Genomic DNA, 25,898 nt, shown 5'->3' on the forward strand with positions numbered 1-25,898 from the left:
CAGTTCCTGAATGCACCCCATTCCCTCCTGCCCTAGAGATGCATGTGTGCTGTTTCCTCTTCCCTGGAGCAATCTTCCCATCCCACTGTGTCCTCACATCTCTGCTCAAGCATCATTTCCTCCAGCTGGGCCAATTTCATGGACAGGCAACCTGAGCGGCTGCACAAGGCCTGCACTTAGAAAGGTCCACCCTTGGTTTTATGTTCTGCTATCCCAGTCCTGAAATTCATTTGAACCAGGGACTTCCTGTTTTCATTTTGCACTGGACCCTACAGCCAATTCTATCCTCAGGGAAGCCTTCTTTGACCTCCCTCAATAGTTCCAATACTCTCTTTACAAGCTTCAGTAGCATGCATACTCAGTTGCACCACTTATCACAGTCAGAAATTTGACATGGAAGTGAGGACTATTTGGTTGTTTATCTCCCTTAGTAGAACATAAAAGCACCATAAATCCAGTGTTCATATCTGACTTTTGTTACCACTTCATCCCTAGAACCCAGCACATAACAGGCAATCAATCAATAGATGTTGGCTGAACAAATGTTTCTTTTTATTACTACCACTATCATCATTATTATTATTATTCTGTACCACTTAGGCTAAGAATGTAGCCTGGAAATAGGAAAACTATACGGCATGCTCAAAAAAAGAAAACTTTACCCAGAGAATTTCAATACTATAACCAATACCACGACTGTAAGATTCTTAAAACAGCTGCCCAAGATAGTTGGCAGAATGTAATTCTATAAACTTACTTATGCACTGACCCTAACAATGGCAATTTGTTTCTATATTTTATATCAAATACATAGTTTTCATGAGATATTACTGTTGCAGCACTCCTAAAGCTAATATAAGGCCCTCAACCATCTGATAAGTAACCTCACTAATCCCCTTCCCACATTCTGTAGCTAACCTGGGGATGACCATTATTTAAATTTCGTGTCTCCATCAGTAAAATATTGGAGCATGCAGGTCCAAATAGATTTAGAAAGCATATGGTTGGTATTCCTGAGCTAATAAATCGCATACATTATAAAACATACACTAAAAAAGAAAGTAGAGTTAAAATCACTGAAATCCAAGTTCCAATATTTTTATCCCTATACTTTAAAGGATTGTCTTGTATAACACAAGATGTGTATGCCCCACCCCACTTTGGAAAACACTGACTGCTTTTCTGAAATTCTAGCAGGGGACCCAGCCATTCATGTACCCTTGAACAGACTCCTCCTCTAAGTTAGTGAAATTCTTCTTTAACCACAGAAAAAGCTTGGAAAGAACACATTGAAATTAATGGAAAGAAGAAGAGATATCTGCCTACCTTATCCACCTGCACCAGGACCCTCGTATCCCATGAGAGTAACTGAAACATCCCCACACATTTCGAACTTTCTCACATTTGTGACTTTGCTCAAACAGTTCCCCTTTGTACAGAATACCCCTTCAGCCACATGAACTTAAATCCTACACCTGTCTGAAGACCACGTTAAAATGCTAACTCCATCAAGAAGCCTTTTTTAACTAAACAAATCTAATTTATCCTTTATCTATACTGTCCATAGCAGTTTGTACTTGTCTTAGATCATATATTACTTCCTACTCTATTATTATGTCAATATCTTATCTCCCTTTTCAGGCAGTAAGTTCCTAGAATGTGAAAAATTCCTATGTTCCTGAGATTATTTATTAAAGACTTAGCTTGTCAATTGATCCAAAATGAATATGGCATTTATAATAATGTATGCCAAAATATGAAATTAAAATTAAGATTTAAATTTTTTGGTCTAAGTATCATTTAAAGCTAATATCTTTATTATAAGAGTTCCAAAGTAAAACTACCCACCTTTCAAAAATTTATTCTTTCACAATAAAAAACTACTATATCATTTTCACCCTAAAGTAGTAAGTTGCTCTAAGGCACTCTTAGTGACCTACTTTAATTCATTCTTTAAAATTAGAATGACTTCTTATTCCTAAGCAAAAGACCACAAAAGTTTTTATCATTTCTATACAGAAGAATTATATTCTTACCCTACAGATATAAAGAATATCTAGAAATAAGGCGAATATCAGAGCACCACATAACAGAGTTTCTATCAAATTAACATTATCAAAAGTCTTCAGCCCACTTAGTCCTTTACCTACTTTCCAATTCTGCCCAAGCAAAGTGATTATTTTACATTTAGTGTCCTTTTACCAAGCGCAAAGAATTTGCCTCTTAAGTTTCAGTCTTCAGTGGAACAGAGAGGTTTTGTGGGGGGGTTTTAATCCAAACAAGTGTTTTTAAATTTTTCAAAGACATTTTCTCCACCCCTAACAGTATTTATGTTGGAGAACCAATGAGAAAAGACAGCAGGGATTTATATGCCTAGACTTGTGAAAGCCTTAAGAGAAACTTAATAATTCATAAATAAATTAGTATTAGAAACACACACAGTAAAGCAACAACCACAACCCCAAAAAACATATATTTGCCTCTCATTTAATTATCTTTAAAGTACCTATGATTTTAACCTTTATCAACCAATACAATATAACAAAAAAAATCAATATTCTTCGCTACTAACCCATTATAATTTTTAGAGAAATGACTACTGGCAAATAAATTCTAGGGATATGCACATCCCTAGATCTCTTAAAGACTCTACATTTTTACTAGCAATATTCTCTCAAGTAAGATGATAGGTCATTGTGGTAGCAGATGATCTATCTATTCCATTCAATTCAGGGTATGTCACAGTATGAAATTGCTATGACCTAGTAAATAAGTCTAATTCCAAAGTCCACATCTTGATGATCTAATCTAAGAGGACAAGAGAAAAGCCATGAAAAGAGGTGCCCTAGGTGGTGGTATTGTTTAAGTTCTGCATCCTTAATGTACAACATGACTCCTCTGGCATGTGAATGTAGGTGAAGACATAATTTGTAGAATAATAGGCACCAATATTACACACTGCTTCAGTGCTGTCATATTTCCGATCCATCAAATTGATTAATGTTATAATAACTCTACATAAACCTATCATTTGTGCACTAATGAAGTCAAACCCAGTTTATCCTTAAGCAACTGGATTCCAAAAGCTCATAGATGTCATCTCTTCAGCTTCCAAAGATAATGTAGACAGTGTCACACAAAAGGACTACAAAACATGTGCAGCCTATCTCCAAATATAAATGGCTTCCTGCCAAAGGTGTAGATACAAATACTACTAATATAACAAAAAGTCCAGAGCATTTGACAGCTCTTAAACATGGACAAGTTACTGCAAGACATGTAAAAAAGGAAATAAATTTACTAGTTTGACATAAATACTATCTTGATGATTTCAATGATATCAACAGACATTAATTTCAAAACTTATCAAGTTTCAGTTATGATATAAAAGCCTCATTTAAAGTAGATTTTAAAGGTGTTTAGACTTAAAATATGATGTCCTGTAACTTTATCAAAATTAGAATTTAAGAGCTATGAATTACATTCAACAGCAATTCAACCTGCAAACTACAGAGCAACTTAAAGATAACACCACATCTCAGATAACACTGATAATGAAATGATTAAAGAGTGATGCCCACCCCCCTACTGTTTCATAGGGATATTTAATGATATTACACATATGCAAGCAGGAAGTGATTCTTCCCACAAAAGGAGTTTAAAACCAACTGCCCATCACCTCAACAGTAAGAGAACAATGTTCATGTCAGAAAGTGGCTCATGTTGACAACTGGAGAAGCGCAGGGTAACAATGTCATTTCCATAAATGTAAAAACCTGGCAGGTAGCATTTGGAATCATTAGCAGTAAGGCTACTGTCTTAGTCCATTTGGGTTGCTTATAACAAAATACCACAGACTAGGTGACTTACAAAGAAAAGAAATTTATTTCTACAGTTCTAGAGGCTGGAAGTTCAAGATTAGGATACCAGCACGGTCAGGTTCTGATGAAGGTCCTCTTCCAGGTTGCTAACTGCTGACTTCTTGCTGTGTCTTCACATAGTAGCAGGGAAATGGAGCTCCCTGGGCCTCTTCTGTAAGGGCACTAATCCCAATCATGACCTCATCATTTCCCAATGGCCCTACCTTCTTAATACCATTAGCTTGAGAAATGGGATTTCATACAATTTGAGGGAACACAAAAATTCAGATCACAGCGGTTACTTAAAGATTTATAATGAAAGCAAGTACAGATTCAAAGATTAAAGACTACCTTAGATTGAAGTTAAGGACCCTGACGCAAGTAATAGACCTTCTAGGGTACAGTAGAGAGGTGTAAGACAGATATACAAAGAGATTCCCAGACTCTGGAAGAAGATTCACACCAGAATTATTCCCCTGGCTACAAATTATCATCGGTCCTTACAGAGAAGAAACTTGTTGACTGACATCAAATCTACAATATATTCTTAATTGCTTGTTGTTTATAAATATGTGTAGTAAATTGTACATAGTTCTCATTTTAAGAAGTAAATTTAACCACAATCTACAAATTTGTTTTATCACTCATTCAATAAATATCACAGAATATGTTTATATATTTTTTTCTATACACACACACGTATATATTCTCACTGCCCCTCCCCCTACATACAAATGTGCCAGGCACCATTCTAAGCACTAAAGAAATAATTGTGAAGAAAATTAAGGCCTTTAGCCCTGAGTAGCTACTGGTTAGAGAGTCATCCCAAGACACCAAGATTATGGGTTTGACCTCCAGTCAAGGCACATACGTTTATAAATGCATAAATAAGTGGAACAGCAAATTGGTATTTGTCTTCCTTTCTTCCTTCCTCTCCCTCTTTCTTCCATCCCCTCCCCCTTTTTTTCCTCTCTCTAAAAATCAATAAATAAATTTTAAAAAAGCAAATTAAGGCACTTAGACTTTAGTGGTACCATGTGGCCTACCTATCTTCATATTTGTTACCTTTATAACATTTCAAATTTAAAACTCTGACAAATACTGGAGTCTATCTGACTATGACAATAAAAATTATCTGATCTGCCCTAGCTGGTGGTTCAGTTAGTTATAACATTGTCCTGTATACCAAAAGGTTACAGGTTTGATTCCCGGTCATATACCTAGGTTGCAGGTTCAATCCTCAGTTGAGCACATACCATATTTCTCTCTTACATTGATGTTTCTCTCTCTTTCTCTCTCTCTGATCAACAAAACATATCCTCAGATGAGGATTCAAAAAAATTATCTGATCTACCCATAACAACGCTTAATTCTGTTTGGTCTACATGTTGCATAAAACTAAGAAAAAAACTACCTACAACAGTACACAACCTCCATAATACCAAATGAATACCAATTTACTGAGTCCACGGCAAATAAATCATACCCCACAAATCCCTCATCAATCTCCCCAACCACCCATTCATTTGTAACAAAGTGGTAAACAAAAAATTAAAATGACCCAAAGTGAGGGCACATGAATGAATGCTATAATAGATAAACATCCAAGGCAAATGAATCTTAATATCCTGCCATTCATGAAGCAGAAGACAGAAAGCAAAACAGATTAAAAATTCAGGAAAACTACTACAGGGAAGAACTTCCTTACAACCCAACGTTGGGTCCCAAAAGAGACAAGAGAATAATGAGAAATTATCTTTTTCTGGTCAAACACTATCCAGACATCTACCTAGGCATATGATGATGATGATGATGATGATGATGATGATGTTGATAGCAGTTAAAACTTAACGGCTTAAGACTCTTAAAGCTTATATCCAGCATAAATGAATAACTTTTATAACTCAATAATAAAAAAGACAAATAACCCCCCAAAATTTTTATGGGCATAGAATCTGAATAGACATTTAAGGAGATGATGGCCAAGATACTCAATATCATTAGTCATTAAGGAAATACAAGTCAAAATTACAACATGCCATTTCACACCCACTAGAATGGCTGTATCAACAAAAAAAGAGAACAAATGTTTAGAGGATGTAAAAAATTTGGAATGTTCACACATTACTGATGGAAATATAAAAAGTTGGTAATTTCTCAAAATGTTAAACACAGAATTACAATATGACTCAGCAATTCTACTCCTAGATATTCACTCAGGAGAAATGAAAAAACATATATCCACACAAAGACCTATAAGTGAATGTTCACAGCAGCGTTATTTACAATAGTCAAAGAGTGGAAACAACCCAAATGACCACCACCAAGCAGTCAATGGATGAACAAAATGTGGTATACCAATACAATACAATACTGTTTTGCAATAAAAAGGAACCAAGTATTGATACATACCACAACACAGATGAGCCTCAAAAGCACTATCCTCAGTGAAAAAAGCCAGAAACTAAAGAAAACATATTGTGTGATTCCATTTATATGAAATGTTCAGACTGGGCAAATCTACAGAAAGTAGATTTTTAGTGGTTGACTCGGAATGGGGATGGAAAGTGACCGTAAATAGGCAAGGGATTTTTTTTGGAGTGATGGAAATGTTCTGCAATTAAAATGCAGTAATAATCACAATTCTGTAAATATACTAAAATATCCTTAAATCTCAGTAAAGCTGAGGTAAATAGAAAAGTTTAAGACCCTTATTGTGTTTATTATGCACATAAGTACTTGACATATTAACTATCTCACTTTATGAGATAGACACTATTGTTATTATCCCTATTTTGCAGTAAGAAAATTGAGACACAAGCATAAGCAATTCGCCCCATTGTTAGTAAGTGACAAGTAGTCTGATTCCAGAGTCAGTGAACACACAATTATATTAACTGACATCTTCCAAAGCCCACAATAAACATTCTTGGGTAATAATTAATTATTAGAATTAAAGCAATTATAATCATCCCACAACAATTGTTCTCAACCCTTAGTGTGTAAGAATCACCTGAGGGACCTCATAAAATTGTATACTTCCATCAAATCCAAAACTCAGAGATTCTATTACTGTAGACTTGAGGCCCAAGAATCCAACCACAGCCACGAGCACCCCCCAGTAAATCTGAAGCATACAATATGAAAAAAAATAGACTGTACTCAGGACACAGAATACACTTGAAATAAGAGAGTTGTTTTCACCTCTTTCATTCATTTGCCTCAAAGAATGTGGTATTGAGGATCTGTGTACATTAATTTTATTCAAGAGTATTTCTGCCCATCTTATTCTACTTAAGTATTTGTGGATATGACTTAAAGCCATGCTTTCACAACATGCCTTTGTAACATGTTGCAATTTTATACTGTTCCAGACTAAGTCTTTAAGATTAATGAACTGAGGCCTCACTTATTTTGAAACCAAAGTGGCTAAATGTTACTTTTTCCATTAGATGTAATCAATAAGGAAAGTAAAATTAAGTTAGTAATTATGAGACCTGAACAAAGACCATCTAAATCTACCTATGTGAAACTAGAGATCAATTTCAAAATGGCATTCAAGAATCAATTTCATAAAACCAACTTCTGGAGGTTAACAAGGGTCAAGAAAAATTTGCATCATCAACAAGCCAATAACTCAGGCTAGAGCGAATACAAGTTAAATTGAAAACCTTCCATTCTTTCTTTGTAGGTATGCATGTATCAAATGGTATGTTCAGACTTCTACCATTATAAAAGTGAACAGCCATTTTTTACTAGTTTCCAATAAAAAGCATGCCAATTACATATGATTATGAATAGATATGAACCTCGTAGCTAGGACTCAAAATTGGAATTCTCTTTTTTTAAAAAGGTAATCTGAAATTCACAAGAGGAAATACTAACACCATGTCTGAGCTTTTCTCAGAAATAGAGATGAATATGAGATCAACAGCAAGACTATACAAAAACAGCTGGTTAAGATTAAAAGTGTAATTCTGTCCAAAAAACAGAAGACAGCCCCACACAGGTATCAGACCTCAACAATGTTAACAATGTTAACCTTCAAGGTTTAATGGTTCTCTAAATCTAATCCTAGAAAATGGAAAATATATTTCCCTCAAACTAAGTGTCAATTCTCCCACTACTCTAAGCCAAACACAATCATTGTAGTAATAACACCTATTTTTTAGACTTATTTTGTTAAGTTTATTAGAATAACATTGGTTTACATGGTCATATAGGTCTCAGGTGTGTATCTTTATGATACATGATCTGTATACTGCATTGTGTGCCCAGCACCCAAAGTCTAATCACCCTCTGTCACCAAATATTTGGCCCCCTTTACACTTTACTACCCCCACCCCCACTCCCTCCGGTAACCACCATGCTATTGTCCATGTCTCTGAATTTCAGTTTTATATCCTACATGTGAGTGAAATGATATGGTTCTTAGCTTTTTCTGACTGACTTAATTTGCTTAGCATAATATTCTCAAGATCCATCCATGTTCCTGCAAATGGCTGAGTAGTAGTATCCCAATGTATGTAAGTACCATATCTTCTTTATCCAACCCTCTGTCACAAGACACTTTGGTTGTCTCCATGTGTTGACCACTGTGAATAATGCTGCAGTGAACATAGGGATGCATATATCTTTGCAAATAAACATTTTCAAGTTTTTGAGTAGATACCCAGAAGAGGGATTGCTGGGTCATATGGTAACTCTATTCATTTTTTGGAGGAACTGTCATGCTGTTTTCCATAGTAGTTGTACCAGTCTACATTCCCACCAGTAGCGAGTGAGGGCTCCTCCTTCTCCATAACTTCACCAACACTTCTTATTACTTGTCTTGTTGATAACAGCTATACTAACAGCTGTGAGGTAGTATCTCATTGTAGCTTTGATTTGCATTTCCCTAATAGCATCTATTTTTTTTCAGTATCTGCTATTTGCCCACTATTCTAAGTATTGTACTTGCATACAGTAGCTCTCTCACATCAAGCTAGGTTACCAAAAACTCTCCATTCCTCCTTCCTCACTCTTCCCAACTAGCCTTGAAATACATAATCCCTACAGAGGGTTGCATCTATCATTAAATCTCCTGAAATCCTGGCAGAACTGCAAGATACCTCAAGAGCAAACAAACAAATAAAAACGCAGTAACACAGCCTAATCATCACAGAATTCCTTCATGAATAGGAGTTCAGGAGTAGAAAATCCTCAGAAACATAGAAAAATATATACATTTATAGCATTTAAGTAAACAAATTATTACATTTCTAACATGTACCAAAAACTATAATAAAAAGATAGAGATAGCCCTGGCTGGCATAGCTCAATGGATTGAGCGCAGGCTGCAAACCAAAGTGTGCCAGGTTCGATTCCCAGTCAGGGCACATGCCTGGGTTGCAGGCCATGGCCCCCAGCAACCGCACATTGATGTCTCTCTCTTTTTCTCCCTCCCTTCCTCTCTAAAAATAAATAAATAAAATCTTTAAAAAAAAAAAAAGACAGAGATGAATATAAAATTGTCATTGCTCTCTAGAATCTAATTTTGTTGAGTGAATTGGGGGCCCAGTGGCGGGGTGGTGGAGAAGAGGACTGGGATACACATAACCATTTACAACACAGAAAGTGAATGCAGGTGGAGAGGGAAAAACATAGGTCTTCAAGTCAGACATACCTGGGCTCCAGTCCCAACTCTACAACTTATTGTCTGAGTCACCTTGGCCAAGTTGCTTAACCTCTTCTTGCCTCAATTACCTCATCTGTAAAAGGGGGAAATATTACCTACCTTATAAGGTTGTTGGAAGAATAAAATTAGATAAATTATGCAAGTGCTATATGTAGTCTCTAGCTCACAGAATGTACCCAATCAATAATTATTAATATAAGTATCAGACCAGAAGTACGTTGAAAACACTACAGGAATCCTCTTGAACAAATAACTAAATCTATCTGAGAAAGACAGAAAAGAATTCACAAGAGGACATGAAATTTGAAATGGGTCCAAAAAATAATCACAAGTGTGACAGACAGAAGATGAAGGTGCAGGGAGATGAGTTGAGATGTTCACTAAAAATCTAACACCCCTAATTCAATTTGAGAGAAGAAAGGTAAAATGCTTAGTAAAGGCATCCTAACTGAGCATTTCTGATACAGGATTCACCACTTATATTGAAATTACACATTTCTTTTATTTTATTTGTTAATACATTTATTTATTTTAGACAGCGGGAGTGAGAGAAACACTGCTGTGAGAGAGAAACATCAATAGGTTGCCTCCCATACGCAACGCAACTGGGGATTGAACTCACAACCTAGGTATGTGCCTTGACCTAGAATCGAACCCCCAACCTTTTGGTGTAAGGATCACACTCCAACCAACTGAGCCACCCAGCCAGGGCAAAATTATGTGTTTCAATGGATGTGTTCCATGCAAGACATAAGTTTATCAAAGGCAAGAAATGTGTTACCAATTTTTGTACCCCTACACCTGTCAGAGTACGAAAATAAGGAATTCATTCTAACAAATAAATATATTCTGTAGAAAATATAAGCAAGTCTTTTGCTATCTAAAGATACCTGATAGTGAAAAATTTCTCTAACTTTGGAAATAAAACTATCAAACCAAATTAAGGTATGATGACATCTCAATAATGTATATGAAGTTCATCAGTATGAACTCATAAAAGCACTTTCTCTCCAAACTGTTTAATGTACCTAACCAGAGGTACACAGCCCAATCATCTATGAAATGTTAAAAAATAAACCTGCCTCCCTGGCCAAGTAGCTCAGGTGGTTAGAGCCTCATCAGATACTTATATGCCTAGATGGCAGGTTCGATCCCAGATCAGGGCACGTAAAAGCAGCAACCAATGAATGCATAAATAAACAGGACAACAAATCAACATCTCCCTCTTTCTCAAATCAATAAACAAAATTTTTTTAATATATATATGTATATACACACACACACACTTGCCTTAGAGCTACCCTCAACCTTCATATATACTAGGCCTTTGGTGAGAAAAAAGAATGGGTGTGCTAGTGCATGCATGTGGGAAGACACGCGTGGCTCCTTTCAGAGAGCTCCACAGATAACTGACTGAAATGTGGAATACCACTCCCTACTACCCTTACACACTATTCCACCCACCCGACTTCCCATCTACCCTCATCCCATTTTACAGTAGAAAGTGTATTAGGTCATGAATGGGACTAGACAGTTCCCTTCTCCCATTAAGACTCACCTGGGCCCTCTACACCAATGTATCACCACTTGTGTTACTGTGGCAAACTGGATTTCCTAAAGATGGCTACAACAATCTCTCCTGTCCCACAGGCTTTTCTATAACCCGAAGACTCCCCACCCCCATAAAGAACTGAAGTCTAATTCCCCTCCCCCTTGAATGCCCTTGTGACTCTCTTGTGACTGATAGAACATGCTAGAAGTGATGCTTCAAGACTTCCAAGGCTAAGGCCATAAAAGGTGATACAGCTTCTCCCTTGTTAGCTCAGACACTGGTCTTTGGAGAAGTGAGTAAAAAGTCTCACTACCCTGAGGCCACAGGCCCTGAGGGAGCCCAAGCCACAGGGATAGCCCATGTGTAAGAATTCTAGATCACTCAAGATGAGTTCCTAGCTAGCATCAATATCAAACCTGAGTGGAGATGCTTCCAGATGTTTCCAGCTCTCAACTGTTGAATCATCTCTAGCCTTTAAGTCTTTCCAGCTGAGGATCCAGACACTGTGAGGTAGACACAAGCAATCCCTCTGGTGGCCTGCCTGACTTACTGACCCAGAGAGTCCATGAAAATAATAAATGGGATGTATCACAGCCATTAACTTGTGTCATTGTTACACTACAACAGTAGCTGAACAGTTATGTTTCAATAATTACTATTAGTCACAGATTTAGCATTAAAGAGAGAATCAAATGCTGATTCATCCGAAGCCTCAGATTTCCCTCTGTTCATCTAAATCAATCATCAAACTGATTCCTGACCATGTTATATTTATAAATTCTACATTACTGTTTCAGGCATAGATTTTGACATTTCCACCTACCCACCAATCAGTTCCATTCTATTAATCCGTTGCCTTGAAACTACCTTCCTAAAATTTCACTCTCCAGTTTCCTGACCACAAAACAACAATTTGGCCTCTAGTTCCCATAATTTGGCACCCAGTGGCCACAATGGCTTACCTCTATCATAAACTCTGGTCTGATGGCAGCTGCTACAATATTCAGGAAATGAGGGGAAAAAAGAGAATCTAAGAGAAAAATGACTTAATGATGCTAGCTAAATTCAAATCTTACCCTAATCTTTTTATAAAAGATTAGTAAAGTCATTTACCAATACAAAGATAATCCAAAACAGTAAATAATAAAACATACTTAATATTTGTCTTTAAACTGCAATCCATGATTTCTAAAACATATCTTCCTTTTTAAATATTTATTTTAATATCAAAATTATTTTACCCTCTCCAAACATCCACCAAATGTTACACAATGAGAAAATTAGTATAAGTATATACCCAGAAGAAGAAATCTGTTTTAGGAGAAAATACATCAAGGATAATTCACAATCTCAACTAAAGAACAAAACATCAATTACCATTTAGTGAACTTGTAACTAGTTCTTATCCACTAGCCAAACCAGAATGTTAATTGATAAAAGTAAAAATAACAATGATACTGTCTAAGGAAAAACTACAGTAATTTTTTATTTTTATACTAGTTCTCACTGATGTATCTTTTTAATTCACAAGAAAATTAGGAATATTACTTATAATTCATGATGCCAAAATATTTTCCTATGACATAATGAACCCAAAGAAAAGGAGGTCAAAAAAAGGCCAGATCACTAAAGCATCATCTGTCAGCATTACCTTACAGAATAAATGCTGCAGTAATGATGGCTTCTTCATGGCTAACAAATTATACAATTTATCTGTATGAAGTTCTAGTCAGTGTTCTACTTTGACCAGGTAATGAAATAAGACATGAGATGGAAATCCATTATATCAATATCTAAGGATACTGTATTCGCTGAGATAAATATATGTAACTATATACAACAAAAGACTCTTTAAGAATCCAAAGGCAGGTTAAGTCATGAAGAAGCTTCCTCAGTTTATAAGAGTTCTTAGAAATAAAAATATATAATCAGCAGAAAAACATAGCTAAGTGTAAAAGCACAATGAAATGCCTTTTATGGTTTCTATGTTACTAACAGAGTTAATGGGAATTGCCATGACAAAATGATTGTTTTTATGAAAAGAACCTTCTTTATTACTAACCAATCAAATTTCATTTTTATTACTGATGTAGAAAAGTTCAAAACCATGATTCATTTACAGAGCGTACAAAAATAAGAAAAGTGTCCAAGAATAGAGTAGAGGATCATTTACAAAGCAATAAAAAATTAAAACATGCATTTCTCTTTCTGGCAAGGCAAATACTTCTACACAAATGTCTGTAGCTGAATTTGCTAAATATTATAACTTGTCTTTGAACAAAAAAAAATGAAAAGCCTGAATTTAATATCTCCATTTGCTATCCAGTCCATTTGATAACTACTTATCAAGAAATTTTTAAAATGCTTAAAAAATGTTAAGAAGTCTGATGATGCTTTCTTTCAATTTTCACTAAAAAATGAAAGGATTATTAATATTAAGGATTAATGAAACTAATGAAAGGATTAGTTAAAAATGAAAGAATTAATAAACTAATATTAATAACACAAATGCCTCCACAGAAATAAGAGTGACAAATTTCATGGGGCCCCCATCACCAAAATCTTTTCAGTTAAAAACTAAAAGTCATTTAATTTCAGAGTATAAAATGTTAATAAAGCATACAATAAAATTAAAACTCACATTATGTTTAACTATGGACTATTTCAAGACCAGACACAAGCCTTTCAAGTGATCTTAACAGCATATCAACATTTTCTAAATTACAACAAAACACTGCCTCTAAGAATCTGGTTTCCAATCTATTCATAAATACAATATGATAAATTAAAATAGGCCACACTGCTGTCAATAAATAGTGCTTTGTCTCTTATCTGAAGTATAACCCATTTTGTCTTTGTTTAGCTTTTCCACCTGCCCCTTCAATATCTACTTCACAAGTGCCAAGGTGATAAGCTCTACAGTATGAGACTATTCATATAACCAATGTGAATCAGAGTATCTGAAATGTGACAGCCAGCTCAGTAACTTCTCAATCATTCCTCAGTGCCATCCCCAATACAAGAGAATCCTCAGAGTACTGAGTATAAATAACTAACAAAATACCTTTGTTTTCAAGACAAATGAACTAAACGCTTGTATTTTTTCAATTATCTGTTGCAATTACCATCCTTAGATATTCAGACACACAGTTATAAGAGCCTTGATTATCATTTTCAATAAACCATGTGAAGAATAGCATCCTCCTATTTTTAAAGGACTTTTAAGCTATGTTTTCCACTTTGCACCTCTAGAACCCATTGAGCACCTTCCCAGTTCAGATTTCCCAATACTTGTTGGAGTTGGATAAAACAGAACACTTTTTTACGTACACAAAAACAAAAAATTTTAAACATGCCTGTTTTCATTATATTTATTTTTAAGATGCTTACATATGGGTTCCCTGGAACCTGTAAAATTACTTTCCCAGATCATACTATAAATTAGCACTACTGCTAAAATGAAGTTATTAACAAATTTAAATAATTAAGTACCCACATGCCCACAATGAGATAAATGAAATATTTCAAGTCTTCTCTTTTCATCCTTTATATAGTTTTGAGCTTCTAAATAAAGAACAGACAGATATTGTCCTGATTTCAAAAGATTAATAATTACAGTATGACAAAATTAACTGATATGCTTAAAATATAGCAAGGCCCTGGAAAGTAATAAGATCATTCAGAAAAGATGGTATATGAGTTAATAAAAATAGAGACACTTTGGACATTTTCTGCTATCCAAAATGGTAATGGGATAACATCCTCAAGAGCTCTTAGGTGATAAAAGTATAACAGAAACTACCATGTGTTGGACATTCATCATGTACATACCATTCTGTGCTGTTTAATATATATTATAAAATATATTACCCCTCCTTTACAAATAAGGAAACTGTGGCCCAGAAGGGTCTGTCCAAGATTATAAAACAAAGAAAAGGCAGAGCTGAGCTTAGAACTCAGTTTCTAAGACAGTTCTTCTGTCTTATTTCAGTGGCCTTGTTCCTAACCTTTCACTTTCTTACTAAGGGAGCCTCAATTCCTTCATCTATAAAAGAAGAACACCACCTATCTCATAGAATGAAACTGTTAATGTTGGCAATTATGTATATAAATTACCTACCACAGTGGCTGAAAATTGGACACTTACTCTTAATATCAGTAATCACATAACTATCAGCTAAGTTAAAGCTAAAACTTTTTGGCAATGTCTAATAACAGGCCTCTACTGAAAAAGACTCAGAATATATGTATATACCTATGACACATACCAAAAATTCTATTTATAATAAAGATAAACATGGCTGGAGTTTATTAAATATATAATCTTGAAACAAATATCTTAGAATAATTTGTTTTAGGAGTGATTTTAATAATTACAACTATATATTTTATATTATTGAAATAAATTTTGCACTCTATTTATAAATGATTCTTAAAAGCTTGACCAAACATATCTTCACACAGGAAGTCAGAGGCAAAACCAAGTGGAAAAGAAAAACTGATAAGTAAATACCTAAAACTAACATTAATGAACAATTATTGAGTCCTTACAATGTGCTAGAAACAATGCTAAGCATTTCATATCTTTTCTCATCTGAGGCTTAAAAAGGCCAAGGTCACATATTTAGTATGTAGTAGCTAAATAAGAATCCAGGTCTGAAGCCCTGGCTGACGTAGCTCAGTGGATTGAGCACGGGCTGTGAACCAAAGCATTGCAGGTTCAATTCCCAGTCAGGGCACACACCTGGGTTGCAGGCCACGGCCCCCCAGCAACCACACATTGATATTTCTCTGTCTCTCTTTTTCTCCCTCCTTTCCCTCTCTAAAAATAAATAAAAGAAACAAATCCAGGTCTAACTCTCATTCCAAAATCCATAGGCAGTGTAAAAGCAAGGTGAAGAAGTAGTCAACACTGTTTTGCTTATCTGTGCTCAGCACCTCTCTCTCCTTCCTTTGTACATATCTGGTGGCACTGTGGGGTGTAAAGTGTGGAGCCACTCTTGGCACAGGAATGGGCAAGTGAGTCAGGCCTGTCCATCTATGATACAGCACTCCACCCTTTTGGTGACAGGGGCTACTCCCAAATGTGGTCACACAACTCAAATGAGGCTACTCAGTCCCCCCACCCCAGGATATAATCACACTCAACTGAAAATAACAGACACTCAAGTAATGTACTGGAATATCTTTTCATTAAAAGAAAAAAAAGCAAGTCAAAATTTAAAATACACAGGCTGTTATAAAAGATTTTGAAAACAACTGAATATATAGGACTATTTTTATCCTTCTTTGAAAGTTCTAAATCTACCATATCATCATCTACTAATTCAAAATCATAATTTACCATTCCTTTCCATATTACTGAATTAAAAGAACAATTCAAATTCTCCTCCCACTTTAAGAAATGTATCCAAAAAACTATTCAGTAGATACAAATATGTCAATGCAGGCACTAATTTACATAGAGAAAAATCACATATACTTGTGATGGCTTTAAGATGCATAACTTGCCTAGACTGAACTTCCATCTGCCACAATTCTCTTTCTACTGTATTTCTGATCAGGGTGAGGTACAAGAAATATCCTCCGGAAGACTTTGGTAAGACAGAGGGAGGAAACAACATACCACACACCTCCCAGTTATTCAAATGCACTGTTGTGAAGGGATTTTGCTGATAAAATTGAAGTCCCTAATAAACTGACTTTACATTAATCAAAAGGAAGATTACCCTGGGTAGGCCCTATTTAATCCATTGGAAACCCTTTAACAGAGGCCCGAAGTCCTCCCTGAGATCAGACAGTGCAAGCAGCACCTGCTACATGAGCTCTCCTCCTCCTGGATTTCCCCTTCCTGCCCGTCTGCCTTGTGGACTTGGTACTTCAGTTGGTTAACCCACACAACTACAACATAAGCCAATTATGTGTGTGTGTGTGTGTGTGTGTGTGTGTGTGTGTGTGTAGAGATAGAAAGAGGTAGAGCTCCTAATTCTGCTTCTCTGGTGGAACTAATACACACCCTAAATACCTATCAGAATAAGACTATATAAGTAAATTATTATTTTATTACAATGTAATCCTATGCAACCATTCAAAAATGATTATATGTTCATTCATACACATAACATGCTATATGACAAAACAGGTTACATAAAAGTATGTATATTTTATGTCATTTCCCACCCCCCCTCCAGTTTTACAGAGAAAGAGCTTTGCTCACCAAAGTTTTAATGATGAGGATGGGATGAAGTCTTAATCTGGGTGTTATGATTTTAGTTGATTCTTACTTTATTCTTTATTTATTTAGGATTTTTTTCATTTTCTATAATGGCCTTCTATCATTTTTCAAAAAAGAAAAATAAACTTTTCTCATTAGAGAGGAAATATGACAGGTTGTCTTACAGGTTAAAATGTGCCAAGAGCCTTAAGGGGCAAAAGGAAGTTATTCAAGCAAAGTAGACTTTTCAGGCAGAGGACAACACATGCCTAAGGTGGACACTACCAGTAGTGTAGAAAAGGAGAATATTCAAGGAAAAGAGTGAGAAGAGATGAGGCTAGAGAGACAGACTCAACTAACTCATGGAGCGTCTTACATATCTCCCTCCACTTACTACAAAGGGTAAACAAGGAAGGTGTTTAAAAAAGAGGAGCCACACCCTGGCTGGCATAGCTCAGTGGATTGAGCGCGGGCTGCGAACCAAAGCATGGCAGGTTCGATTCCCAGTCAGGGCACATGCCTGGGTTGCAGGCCATGGCCCCCAGCAACTGCACATTGATGTTTCGCTCTCTCTCTCCCACCCTTCCCTCTCTAAAAATAAATAAATAAAACCTAAAAAAAAAAAAAGGAGCCACATTTGCATTTTAGCAAAACAAAAATAAAACAAACAAAACCCCACTGGGGCTTGCAGTGTAGAGGCGGTTGGAAAGGGACCAGACTGGAAGCAGGGAAACCAATTCAGAGACTACCACAGTAATCCAAGCAAGAAAAGCAGTGGAGATGGAGGGAATAAGCCATTGAGTCACAGTAAGAAATAAGGATTGAGGGAATTTGGTGGGGGACACACTGGTAGTACAGACACAAAAGTGTTTCCCCTAAACTGGGGAGTTCAGAGGCACCTTCCAAAAAAGTGTCCTTATGAATAAGGCTCGAGTATGTCACAGACAGTCTTAAAGGCAAGAGACTTTTAAATGTTTCCAAAAGAAAATGTCAAACTGTGTTAACTCATGCCCATAGAAAGGAAGAATAATAAGCAAAGTGTTAAAAACTTTAAAAATTAGAGCTCTTGACTATAAAAACAGACTCACAATTATTTATTAAGTTAAAATAGGACTACATATGTATATACCTCAAATCTCCTGAGGTTCAGTTCTTCCAACAAAATCATATTACTGGCAGAAATAGAATATTCTGAATAGTTGTTGGATTTCAGTCACACTTAAAAAGTCACTTCAAGTCAAAAGCAGGATTTCATATAAATTATTATTTCATCTGCCCTCTTTTCTCTACTTGCCAAAATAAAATCTTTTAAATCTTTAAAATTATACTCGCTTAAATTACAGAAGTAAAATATTCTCACTACAGCAATTCAAACAATTCAGAAATGCAGTTCCTCTACCCTCCACCAATGCCCTACCCTGATTACCCTTAAATTACTATTTAAAATTAGCTGAATATTCTTGTGTCTTTTTGCTTACATAAGCATATACATGTTTACATAGGGTTTGTTTGTTTATTTAATAATAATGGGTTGATACAATATATATTCTATAACTTGTTTTCATGTAAGATAATCAAAACTTTTAAGTCAACATATTTAACAGGTGTACTTCTGCATTTTTAGTATCTGTTAATAATGTGAGCATAGTACTTGATATATAATTAGGACATCACTGTTGTTTTGCCATTACAAACAATGCTACAATTAATATCATTTTGTATTTCTTTTCTTTTTCTGTATATTTCTTTAAATACTGGTCCTTACATGTTTATCAGATAAATTCCCTGAAGAAGAAAGTCTAGGTCAAAGGATTGTATTTTTTTAAAATATTGCTATATTAAGTTCCCCCAAAATAGCCATAATTTACAGACTTAAAAATAGTTTAAGGGTAACCATTTTCCCCATGCCCTTTGTCAATACTAAAAATTATCCTATTCATTTTTGCCCACAGGACCAGGTGAAAAAAGTTATCTTACTTTTAGTGAAAAGAGCATCTTTTCCTATGTTCATTGTTCATTTGCATTTCCCCTTTTATGACTGCTTGTTCCAATACTTTACCCTTGATTCTGTTGGGTGTCTTTTTATTTATCATACAAAGCTTTTAAAATTTTTCTGCAATCAAATCTTCCAATTTTTTCTCCCATGAATTCTGGAGTTTTGCTTATGCCTCCTCTACCAACCAAGACTGTTAAAATAATCTCCTATATCTCCTAATTATTTTATTATAATTCAGTTTTGTTCTTATTTTACCTTTGGATCTTTAATTCATTCTTTTGGTGTTATGACTTAAGTTGTCTCAACACCATTTATTGAATTTTCCATCTTTAAATGCCTCCTTCTAGAGTAACAGATCAAAATTCCTAGAAATTCTTAAGCTTCACTAAATGAAGACAAATTCTAAACTTTAAAAGTTTACTAAAAGACATTCATCACTTTTTCTTTAAAAGAAAGCACATGTTGGAACACATGCATACAGTGTACCAATAACAGCACACACTGTGAAATGGTTTATATTTTTTAACACAGCAACAATCTAAATTAATGATCTGTCTTTTTAAACATAAATGGTAAAAATAGAAATATCATTTGAAATCTTGAGATCATTCATTGATTCAGGTCACAAATATTTGAGCACCAACTGACAGGAGCTCGGAATACAGTAGGGGACAAAACAAATATGATCCCTGCTTTCATGAAGCTTGCAATCTAGTAAGAGCTTCCCTCTCTCTAAGAAACAAGGTATTTATTAAAAGGAAGAAATGCAATGAAAAACATTTTGGCAAATTTTATGATACATTCACTATTTCCCATTTCCAAAATACTACCTTATTTCAATGGTACCTATTCACCCTAGTGACTGTCTCCTTACCATACTCATACTGAAAATACTGCTAGGAAGTTAAGATTAACTCCATTTAAAGATTAACTATTATCCATCAATATACACCTACAGTACGTATGTCTAGTTTCCTTTATCAACAATATTTCATTTCTTTCACTACAGTAAATAAAAACCTCAACAACAGAAAACGTAAGTCTATTTACACCAGTTACGTTCAGCCCATCAAATCGGTGTTTCTAAAAAATATAGGTAGATTTGAAGATGTTTCAGTGAACCCTAGAGACCTAGCAAATGCCTATATTGTGTCGCCTGGAGATAAAACAAGAACTTCGGTGGCCCCTCGATGATAAAAAGCTCACAAGAGTGACTCACTGGTGACAATCAGCTTAAATTTAAGGTCCCACCACAGAGGCTGCTCCCACTCGTACACTGAAGCCTCGGGGCTCCACGTCTGTGTGGCCACACCCCCTCACTTCAATCACAACCCACCCCTTTCTCCACACACCCCTGCCTCTCCCGACCTATTGGGGAGCCGGACAAAGCACCGCCCAGGGAAAGCAGGCGAGACTCCTACCACTGCTGGGTGACCTTGCCCAACTATCTCTTCCTCAGTTTTCTCATCCGTACTATAAGGCCAGTACCCCGCGCCTGCCTCCAACCTCAGGCCTGACTTCAGCATCTAATGCCACAAAGCCAGGGGAAAGCTGCAGCCCTAAACCCCACACTGCTCCCCGCAACTGTGCCACGCCAGCCCCCGCGGTCCGAGCCCACACACGCTACCTGCGATCTGCGAGACTAAGGCTTCCGCCACTAGAGACATGTCGGCCGGGCGGTCCTGCGCCCGTGGTTCCTGCTCTCCGCGGCCCGCAGCGTCCTTCTGCACAACCCCTGCGGCTCCTGGCAGCTAACAAGCCTGGCCTAGGCCGAGACTCGGACGCGCAAAGCCCACCACCACTGCAGAGGTGGCAGTGAAGACCCCAAGGTTACCGCCAGGCAGAACCAGGAACTTCCGGCGCAGCTGACAGCGGCACGCAAGCGCTTCCGCCGGCACCGCCCCCACTCTCCTCCCTGGGCGCTGGGGTTCCTGTGAGTCCCAGCCTCTAGACAGCTGCCTGGCAGGTGGGAGGGGAGTTGGCAGCGTGGTTCCCGGTGACTCCACTCCCCAACCCAGGGCATGGGCAGGGGGACCCAGGAATTTTTAATATCCTTTCTATAAACGAGAATATTGTAAGCACGTGACATTTTAAGCTCATACTATAGATATCGAGTACTAAAAAAAATATTTACAGCATTCTATTTAATTTCATCATCTCAACACCTAAGTAAAACGATATTGTTATCTCCATTTACTGATAAGAAAACAGGCTTAGAGGGTTTCAACTTACTCAGGGAGTCAGCTAAGGCCCAGATTCAAACCCAGGTTCATTTCCTCTGTTCTACTAGGTTGATTATCTGGTGGACAGACATTGGTATTTATTCCTTGAGTCAGACATATTTGCCAGAGGGAAGGGGACTCAAGCAGCACCTAAGCTGAGAGATATTTTGCCCTTAAACTCTATACACCCCAAATGAAGCTCATCTCAGAAAATATAGAATACTCTAGTTTCACACACTTCTCCCCTTTTGGAGAGGGGCAGGAAGAGAAGACACCAAGTCCCATAAGTTAGTTTTTATCCCTTTAAACTAATAACTTATGAAGTTATAAATATACAATTAAATAAAAACCAGAATATGATTTAGAGGCATAAGATATAAGTGGAACAGACTTCAGATATCATCTGATGGACCAAAGCCCTCTCTCACTAATGAGAAACAGGTTCAAAAAGGTGAAGTGACTCATTTTAAATCACACAGTAAATAAAAAAGATAGTGTACCAAGTTTTTGCAAAGGAAACTTGGTGTTCTAAAAATTACTGTCCCTGATATAACATTTAGGGAGTATATGCCCTTTCTGTATGTTCCCATAATTCTCCAAACTTCTATTATAGTTTATTATGTATATTTCTGCCTAGTTCACTAGTGTTAGTTTCATAATAGATTGCCCCAAACACAAATGTCTTGTGTCTCAGCTCTGGAGGCTAGAAGTCCAAAGTCAAGATGTCCACAGGGCCGTGCTTTCTCTTAAAGCTCTAGGGAAGAATCCTTCCCTGTTCCATTGTAGCTTCTGGGGATTGCCATAAGTTTTGGGCCTTCGTTGGCTTTAGGCATATCACTCAAATCTGTCTCCTTCCTCACATGGTATTCTGTGTGTCTGTGTCCAAATTTCCCTTTTCTCATAAGGGTACCAGCCCTTGACCTAGGATCCACCCTAAACAGTATGACCTCATCTTAACTTTATTTCCTGTGCAAAGACTATTTCCAAATAAGGTCACATTCACAGGTACCAGGGGTTAGAAACTTAAACATACCTTTTTTTGTAGGGGTTGGGAGGAGTTCTATGCACTACACTAGGTAAATTTTTTAATGTCTTATTACTATTTGTATCACCCTTTACAACTAGGAAACTGGCTGAATTAAATTAAATTTACCCCAAAACTTCCATGAACATAAACACACCAGTGTTTTAAGAAGCAGAGTGTTCTCACTGGTTGAGATTCAGAGTTTATGTGAGGCTGAAATAACAGGTTTTTCTTGTTCAAGCTGAATGAGGTAACACTGAGAGTTAAAGAGTAAGCTATGCCCAATTTCCTCCTCCTCATCCTATGCATGATAATGACCAAGAGAAATTAAATGCTCCAGGTATTTCAGTGTCAATTGAAAGAAAAGCTTTCAGCCAAGGCTGGTGTGGCTGAGTGGATTGAGTGCCAGCCTACAAAATGAAAGGTGGCTGGTATGATCACCAGCCAGGGCACATGCCTGGGTTGCAGGCCAAGTCTCCAGTTGGGAACATTCAAGAAGCAACCTATTGATGTTTCTCTTGCACATTGATGCCTCTCCCTCTCTTTCTTCCTCTCTTCTCCTACCTCTGAAAATAAATAAATAAAATCTTTAAAAAATAAAAGAGAAAAGCTTTCAGTTCCTGTCTGTTCTGGGCACAGTGGAGAATTATGTATAACCTGTAAAACCGAAGACCCATCTGCTATTCAAGTTCTATCACCAACCTTTGTTGGTAATCATTAAAAAGCTGAAGATAAAATATTTTGACTACTTGTTGGCACATGCAGGATTTTTTAGATTTCTCCATATCGTAGAGCCTGAACCAAAGTCCTAAGAAAGTACTTAGAAATGGACTAAGGAAACCAAAACCTATCAACTCCAAAGGGCAGAGGTGAGTTCCAAAGTGCAAGAGAATGGCAAGGGACTGGGCATTCAGGCAAGAGCAAGATGTGAGGCAAAGGAGACTGTGCCCTTGAAATGTGAGTAAGCATCTATGGCTGAACGTGGATGAACTGGACTGGCTCAAAAGTACTGGGTTGGGACTGACACCAACCCTGTTCTAACAAGCTTTTGAGAAAGAAACAGGGATCTGCTGGGGGCACTGTCTATGCTCAAACCTTTCTTCTTGTAGCCAGTTAAACAGAATCATCAGTGCCATATGGATTCACTTTTTCTCTCTGACCGACAGTTCTTTTGCTTCCCACACAGGCTAATTTAGCTGGAAAGATTCTATAATGTGGGAGGTCTTTATTACTAAAAATTAAATCCAATAAAATGCAGATGTCCTGATGGTACCCACAAACAAGCTGTCTTTGTAATAAGTAGCCAACTGGAGAAAATATATTTATGCATCTGTATTAGAACAACTGGCAGCTTTATGACTGGAGATTGGTTTGAGATCACCACAATTAAGGAAAATGCAAGAAAACAAGCCACTGGAATTTTTAAGAGTGAGGTTATAAAATAAAAGTGTTAGAGAATCCATATGTCCCTAAAAGGATAATCACACAATTATTTAAAATAAAATATTAATGTATGACATTAACAGCCTTATTGTTTACCCTAATATAATCATTTTTCTTGCAAAACTGTTTTGTCATTATTTTCATGGTTGTAATCTAGATTTTATATTACTATATTAAATAGAAAATATACAGCTATCATGATGAATATATACTTTAGTAAGATCAAAATAGCATAAAATACTGGCGTAGCTCAGTGGATTGAGCGCGGGCTGTGAACCAAAGTGTCGCAGGTTTGATTCCCAGCCAGGGTACATGCCTGGGTTGCAGGCCATAACCCCCAGCAACCGCACATTGATGTTTCTCTCTCTCTCTCTATCTCCCTCCCTTCTCTCTCTAAAAAATAAATAAATAAAATCTTTTTTAAAAATACCATAAAATACTAAGGCATTTTATTTGCATTTCATTTTTCCTCTGACAGAAATGTTAATATTTTAAATGTAATATCTCCTTTAAAAAAAATGCCTGCAATCCCTGGCTAGTGTGGCTCAGTGGATTGTGTGCCAGCCTGCAAACCAAAGGATCACTGGTTTGATTCCCAGTCAGGGCACACGCCTGGATTGGTTGCAGGCCCAGTCCCCAGTGGGGGGTGCACATGAGAGGCAACCACACACTGATGTTCCTCTCCTTCTCTTTCTCCCTCCCTTCCTCTTGCTCTAAAATAAATAAATAAATAAATAAATACAATCTTAAAAAAATGCCTGCAAGAGAAAATATTGGGCTAAGATTCTGTCACAGTGACCACAGTGAAGAGAAGAGGGAATTTCAGGGGACAATGGGAAGGGTTCACAGGAACAAATTTAAAGGACACAAGGGCAAAAACTAGGGGGAGGGTGGCAATAGGAGGGAAGTAGGGAGGGTTGGGAGGGTGGGCTGGATTGGGAGTAAAAGGGAGAAAACTGTACTTGAACAATGATTAAAATAAAATTTAAAAAAAGATTCTGTCAAAATTATACTATTTATTTAACAATGATATAATAAATTCAGGTTTTCTTATGATTAGTCCACTTCCTTCCAGCCCTCATCAACAGACTTATATATTGTATATTCAGTCAAAACAGAATGTTAACACCATTAAAAACACTAAGGTAATCATGTTATGCCCTAGAGCTTTTGTGTTCATCTGTTAAAAGCTGTTGTTTTTTAAGATTTTATTTATTTATTTTTAGAGAGAGGGGAAGAGAGGGAGAGAGAGAGGGAGAGAAACATGTGCCCCCTATTGGGGACCTGGCCCACAACCCAGGCAAGCGCGCTGACTGGGAATCAAACTGAAGACTGTTTCATTGCCCGTGCTCAGTCAACTGAGCTACACCATCCAGGGCAACAGTGTTTTTTTTTTTCTTTTTAAAGATTTTATTTATTTATTTTTAGAGAGGGAAGGGAGGGAGAAAGAGAGAGAGAGAGAAACATCAATGTGCAGTTGCTGGGAGTCATAGCCTGCAACCCAGGCATGTGCCCTGACTGGGAATCGAACCTGCGACACTTTGGTTCGCAGCCCGCACTCAATCCACTGAGCTACACCAGCCAGGGCTAATAGTTTTTCTTAAAAGCAATGAATCTGTAGACGACTACAAGCATTCTAATGTATGGGGTTTACAAAAAAATTTTTAAAAGGTACAGAAGTGTGGTAGCCATTCATCCTGCTATCTCTCAAATCCTCTTTTCTCCATTTTGTTTAATTCCTAAGAAATCATGACTAATCCAGAGCTAAGTTCTTACCTTTTTCTCACTTTCTGATGATACCCTCTTGTATTTTAGGCTGGCACACCCTCACACGAGCTACACATATGTTAGACTACACTTCGGGAAATATTTCCAATATTGATTATAGTGGACTTAGAGTCTTCAAATAT

The 25,898-nt window shown here is 36.8% G+C and overlaps 1 protein-coding gene and 1 long non-coding RNA gene across 4 annotated transcripts in view; one reads left to right on the top strand and one right to left on the bottom strand.

Annotated features, from left to right (window-relative positions):
• MTX2 (metaxin 2) overlaps positions 1-21,178 on the bottom strand; it is a 61,400-nt gene extending 40,222 nt beyond the window's left edge. For 2 of the 3 annotated variants that reach the window (XR_004902599.1, XM_036023257.1), the window contains exon 1: positions 20,927-21,178. Coding sequence is in view for 2 of the 3 variants with exons in the window: in XM_036023257.1 (XP_035879150.1) it covers positions 20,927-20,966 (40 nt within the window). In the remaining variant the exon portion in view is untranslated. The remainder of the gene's footprint in view (positions 1-20,926) is intronic. The other variant, XM_028509806.2, reaches the window with a different exon arrangement.
• On the top strand, positions 14,818-16,523 carry LOC118500071. The gene is made up of 2 exons (XR_004902600.1): positions 14,818-15,743; positions 15,941-16,523. It is a non-coding gene; the product is annotated as an uncharacterized LOC118500071 (long non-coding RNA).
• Positions 21,179-25,898: the final 4,720 nt, after the last annotated feature.

Source organism: Phyllostomus discolor, chromosome 4, assembly GCF_004126475.2.
Source record: "Phyllostomus discolor isolate MPI-MPIP mPhyDis1 chromosome 4, mPhyDis1.pri.v3, whole genome shotgun sequence".
Classification (NCBI taxonomy): domain Eukaryota; kingdom Metazoa; phylum Chordata; class Mammalia; order Chiroptera; family Phyllostomidae; genus Phyllostomus; species Phyllostomus discolor.